This window comes from Rosa rugosa, chromosome 4 (assembly GCF_958449725.1).
Source record: "Rosa rugosa chromosome 4, drRosRugo1.1, whole genome shotgun sequence".
Classification (NCBI taxonomy): Eukaryota; Viridiplantae; Streptophyta; class Magnoliopsida; order Rosales; family Rosaceae; genus Rosa; species Rosa rugosa.
Window position 1 is genome coordinate 52,659,265 of NC_084823.1, and position 5,345 is coordinate 52,664,609.

The 5,345-nt window shown below is 39.6% G+C and overlaps 1 protein-coding gene across 3 annotated transcripts; it reads left to right on the forward strand.

Moving 5' to 3' along the window:
- The first annotated feature begins 360 nt into the window (after positions 1 to 360).
- LOC133743068 (uncharacterized) lies at positions 361 to 4,870 on the forward strand. 3 transcript variants are annotated; one of them, XM_062170811.1, is made up of 9 exons: positions 361 to 585; positions 702 to 788; positions 1,053 to 2,274; positions 2,436 to 2,526; positions 2,665 to 2,822; positions 2,901 to 2,952; positions 3,334 to 3,413; positions 3,493 to 3,586; positions 3,734 to 4,870. In XM_062170811.1, the coding sequence occupies exons 3-9, from the start codon at positions 1,108 to 1,110 to the stop codon at positions 4,330 to 4,332; spliced, it is 2,241 nt and encodes a 746-aa protein (XP_062026795.1). In that variant the 5' UTR covers positions 361 to 585; positions 702 to 788; positions 1,053 to 1,107; the 3' UTR covers positions 4,333 to 4,870. The 3 variants fall into 3 exon arrangements, with proteins under 3 accessions (XP_062026795.1, XP_062026793.1, XP_062026794.1); XM_062170809.1 differs by having other exon boundaries at positions 362 to 606; positions 1,086 to 2,274; XM_062170810.1 differs by having other exon boundaries at positions 362 to 585; positions 1,086 to 2,274.
- Positions 4,871 to 5,345: the final 475 nt, after the last annotated feature.

Genomic DNA, 5,345 nt, shown 5'->3' on the forward strand with positions numbered 1-5,345 from the left:
GGTTGGCAATTAGAACGAAAAGAATTGCTTGATCAATGAAGTCCAACATTTGGTCAAAGACATACATCTACCTAAAAATCACGAGTAAAATAAAGAAAAGCACTTAAATTTCTTGATTTCTTCCCTTTTTTTGTGGATTCAAATTCAATCTCTGCCCATTGTTTCAGTAAAATACAGATTATTCTCTTGAAAAGCACAACGATTTAAAAAACAAAAAAAAGGAAAAGTTTAGATTTTGTTGCCAAAAACATTGAAAACCAGAAGAGAAGGGAGAAATAGAGACGCTCACAGGGACTGTAATAAATGGAGGGAAAAGGAGTTGGTTTTTTTTTTTTTCTTTTGAAAGAAAACGAGTTGGGTTTTGTTGCTAGTAAGTAAAAACAAAGACAGAAGCAAACTTTACAGAGGTTAGAAGAAGAAGAAGAACCGTACGAATCACAATTGAATCAGTCACTGTGAAGCAGAGAGAGAAAGATAGGGATAGAGAAAGAGAAGGACACAAAATTTCCACAAGGGCAAAACACGAGGAGCAAGCACCTTCCAGCCTGGGACCTATCTCTCTTCTTCTTCTTCTTCTTCTTCGTGGTACTAGGCGCAAAACCCGAGGCAAATTTTTGCCCTTTTCCTCTGTTTTTAGTTGATTCGTTTTTCACTTTAGATTAATTGTTTAAAGCTTCAATTTTTTTTTGTTTTGTTTGTAGTATTCTTTGCCTCCTCAAGTGGGAAGGAGTTGGAAAAGTGGAAATCCCCATGAGGCTGTAGATTTCTGGGGTTTGACCAAAACCCAGGTGAGCAAAACTCCCCAAAGTTTGATTCTTTATCTCTTAGATTTTCATATGGTTGTGGAAACAGTTTGTTGGGTTTTGATTCAATTGGTCTGTTTTGGGTTTGATTGCTGTGTGTGAGTGGATTGACTTCAGGATCTGAATTGGGTGTTTTGGTAACAGAAAGTTTGAAAATTGGGTTTATAGAAAGGGAAAGATTACATTTTTATGCCATATAATTGATAGCTTAGAGCATAATTGAGGGTCTGAATTTGTTTTGTCTTCAAGTTTTTGACTCGGGATTTCATGGGTTGAAAACAGAGGGGAAGAGAGCAATTAACTTATGGGGAGTTGCAGTGAAGAGTGTGAGGATCAATTTTATGATACCAGGGAGGACCTATCTTCTGTGTCAGATTGGGGTGCAGATTGCTGTGAGGACTGCAGTCCTATTGCTTCGGTTTTTTCGAGGTATGAGTGTTGGGGTAAGAACCCGGAAAGTGTTCATGAGCGCCGCCATAGGTTCCTCAAATGGATGGGTTTGGATTTAGATCGGAATTTGAGTATGACAGAAGAATCAGATGATGGCTTCTTTATTGACAGAAGTGAAATGGGTATTGATAGAATGAAAGAAGACAGTGGGGTGGTGTTGAGAACTTCAGGATTTGAAGAGGGGTGTTGCTCAAATCAGTGTACAGTGTCTTCTTCATCAAGTGAAGTTCGAGTATCACTAGGAAATGCTTTGGATGAGAATTTTGAATTTCCAACAAGGAAATTGAAATATCGAAGGGACTTTGTTGTGGATGAATTGGGTGAGAATTGCATACTCAGCAGATTCCGCGAGTTGAGACTAAATCAGTTGGTCAGTTCTGGGGAGATTCATTCCAACCGTGCACCAGCACCATCTCCTTCAATTCAGCAATTATTGCAGAGAGAAGTTGAAAACGCTAGGTACTTGCTTGATGCAAAAAAGAAGACTAAAAGAGGATGGTTAAAGAAGTTACGCAGTGGGATGTGTGTTGCTGATAAACCTGAGGCTGCACTGAGCCCCATCAGTCTTCAATCTGCAACACGGACAGGGATGCAAAGAGTCCGGGTTCAATCAAGTAAAAAGCGGAGCAAGGAACTGTCTTCTCTTTATGGTGGGCAAAATTTTTCGGCTCATAAGGGGTCAATTTTGTCGATGAAGTTCAGTCTTGATGGGCAACACCTGGCAAGTGCTGGTCAAGATGGCATCGTCCGTGTATGGAAGGTGATTGAGGATGAGAGAATAGACAAATTTGATATTGCGAATGATCCTTCTTCTCTATACTTCAAAATGAATCCATTTTCTAAGTTAGGCTCTCAGGTTGTGGACAAAGAGAAACAAAGTAATGCGAAGAAATTGGGTGGATCATCAGACTCAGCTTGTGTGATTTTCCCTCCAAAGATTTTCCGTTTAATGGAGAAGCCTCTGCACGAATTCCAGGGACACAGTGGTGATGTCTTGGATCTCTCATGGTCAAAGAATGGGGTTAGTAAATCTTTTGGCTTTGCTTTCATAGTTAATGATATGGTTTAATCATTTAATGTTTACTGAATTGCAGGAAAGTGGATGTTTTTCCCGATGTTTATATTAACTTACCAAACTTGATGAAACTAATGTTGTCGTTATCTTCTGTGTGTTCATTGCAGTTTCTGCTCTCATCCTCTGTTGATAAGACAGTTCGACTATGGCAAGTGGGATGTGACAGATGCCTGAGAGTTTTCTCTCATAATAATTATGGTAAGCTTTGCCAATTGTTTGAGTCTCCTGTAACAATGTAATATATCAAATTGCTTGTTTCTGTTGGTATGAACTCAATGTTTCTCCCAAATTTAAGTAGTTCTGCTGTGTTTATAATTGCTGTTATAATTGATGCAGTGACATGTGTTGATTTCAACCCTATGGATGATAATTATTTCATCAGTGGTTCAATTGACGGAAAAGTTCGCATCTGGGAAATTATTCGTTGTCTGGTTGTGGATTATATTGATGTTCGCGAGATAGTCACTGCTGTATCTTATCATCCTGATGGAGAGGTCAGTTGGATTTTTGTTCACTAGGAAAATCTTTATGCCTAGGTTATTGTTTCTAACTTTGTTACTCAATGCTTGCAGGGAGGAATTGTGGGCTTTGTCACCGGAAATTGCTGCTTTTATAATATCATAGGTATACAACATTTCACTAGTATGCCACTCTAGCGCTTTTATAGCTAAAATCCAATTTGTGTAGCGTGGGAGAAATGGAATTTCTGATATTTGCTTTAGTTAATATACTTTGTTCCCAGAAAATCCCTTTGATCTAAGATAATTTCCTTGATATGAGTTCTATGTTGAATGCTTAGCAAATTCTCTAATGTTAGATCATTAAATTCCGTTTTTCATGTAACTGACCTACATAAAAAAGAAATAGAATAACTTCAGGTCGTATCTGAGCTATTAAGCACCCTTCTCTTATGGGCTAGGGCTTTGATCTAGTCCTGGGCTATTAGAGCTTTCTTATTTTTTTGTTTTATTTTGGTAGTTCGTGACGTGGTTTCTATGCTTTCAGATAATCACCTGAAATTGGATGCTGAGATATGCATACAGGGCAAAAAGAAGTCAGCGGGAAAGAGGATTACTGGCTTGCAGGTGCTTATTGACAAGTTTATTTCTTCCCATTTCACTTCTGTGTTTAACCACCGCATACTAATTTGATATAATTCCTCAGTTTTATCCAAGCAACCCAAGCAAGGTTATGGTCACCTCTGCCGATTCAGTAGTACGTGTCATTTCTGGGTCTAAGGTCATCTGCAAATTTAAGGGTATGTGTCATCATTTGCAATTAGTTTTTATTGCCCCTACATCCGGTGCCAGAGGTCAAATCTCCCCAGCCACCCCGGTTGGTCTCCCGTGTGTCCAAACTAGTCTACATCAGTTCTATCATGTACTGATTTATCTTTCCTCTTTAGGTCTGCGAAGTGGAGGAAGCCATGTTTCTGCATCTTTTACCTCAGATGGAAACCACATTGTTTCAGCGAGTGAGGATTCAAGTGTTCACATCTGGAACTACAATAGCCAGGACACGTCCTCTTCGCGATCAAAGAACATAAGGTCTTGTGAGAGTTTCGTGTCCCACAACTCGATGATCGCGATACCTTGGAATGGTGTGAACGATCTCCCAGGAACACTTCCATCCCCTACATTCATTGGGGATGCTCAGGGAAGAAGTAGCCTTGATAGTCCGCTGAAGCTTCACAATTTCGATGAGAGAGCACAACAGAAAATGCATCTCTCTTCACCTGATTGCTTCTCTATGGGTCGTGGGTTTTTGTTGGAGTCATTGCCAAAGGGAACTCCAACTTGGCCTGAAGAGAAACTTGTAAACTCAAGTCCCGTCCCCCCGGTGCCTGTTTCCCCAACAATGTCTAGATCAGAGTACAGGTTTTTGAAGAATGCTTGTCAGAGCATGTCTGCTTCTTCTCATATGTGGGGCCTCGTGATTGTCACTGCCGGCTGGGACGGGCATATCAGAACCTACCACAATTATGGGTTACCGACTCGTTGTTAAGATCCCCTTGTCCGGCCGGAATCATCAGGCCTAAAGCTGGCATTTTTTAGACTGTGATTTGCATCATTGCAATCACCGCTGGTATTTATCAATAATTCTTGGCGCTTGTTCAATGCAGTATCATTGACAGTCTTGCCAGGTTTACCTAGTGTTCACCGTTGAAGATTTACCCAACTGTATTATAGTCCGGTCAGGTCATGCCAGGTGCAACGATAGTAATCGATTCAACTGCAGTCTTACCAAGGTGTCAACAACAGTGGTTGGGGGATTGCTTTTGTTTTGTATCCGTTCTTCTTATACAAGTCCAATTTACATGATTCTTTAATTTGTTTGTCAGCTCAGAAATTATACAGAATTTCTTGTGCAGTGTTAGTTCCCCTAGACTAGGCTAGATGTGTATACGAAATACAAGTGTGTATAGTATAGGTGATTCTGAGGCATCTTCTCATAGCCTTACATTCAGAAAGATTGCATGTGTGCATGAAATTTCATTTTATGAAATTAAATTTTTGGTGGTTTGGTGGCAGCCACTCTTTCATCCTCAGCTAAATGCTCTTCAACCCACTTCTTTTTCTTAATTCTTTTGTGGAGATTTTAAGTTTGGCTTTGGAGTACTATAGACCAAATGGCATCTATTGATGACACTTTGTCCGACAGTGATTCCTTTGAATCAATACAGAACTAAATTAAGGGATGCCATGAAGTGTTTTAGTTCTATTTTTCAGAACGTTTCCGATGACATGTTCGTCGGTAAAAGTGTTTGTTTAATTATTTGCGACTTTGTCTACAGGTTTTCGTCAATAAACAGTGGCAGACTCAAGATTTTATTTATATGGGGACATTGGCATATTCACTTTATTTTAAGCTACTCTGAGGGCATATATGTTAATATTTAGGCTAAAATTTTGTCTGCAAATTAGTAGATCATCAATCAACTCCACTACAGATAAAAACTCACTACGCGCATGAGCCCTCATTTGCCCCTAACTAGGTCTGCCAGTGTCAGTAAACAT

Excerpts from the sequence above, each read along its gene's own strand:
- LOC133743068 (XM_062170811.1), top strand. The coding sequence starts at position 1,108 with ATGGGGAGTTGCAGTGAAGAGTGTGAGGATCAATTTTATGATACCAGG. Across the intron at positions 2,823-2,900 it reads CTTATCATCCTGATGGAGAG|GGAGGAATTGTGGGCTTTGT; the intron begins GTCAGTTGGATT and ends CAATGCTTGCAG. Across the intron at positions 3,414-3,492 it reads AGAGGATTACTGGCTTGCAG|TTTTATCCAAGCAACCCAAG; the intron begins GTGCTTATTGAC and ends ATAATTCCTCAG.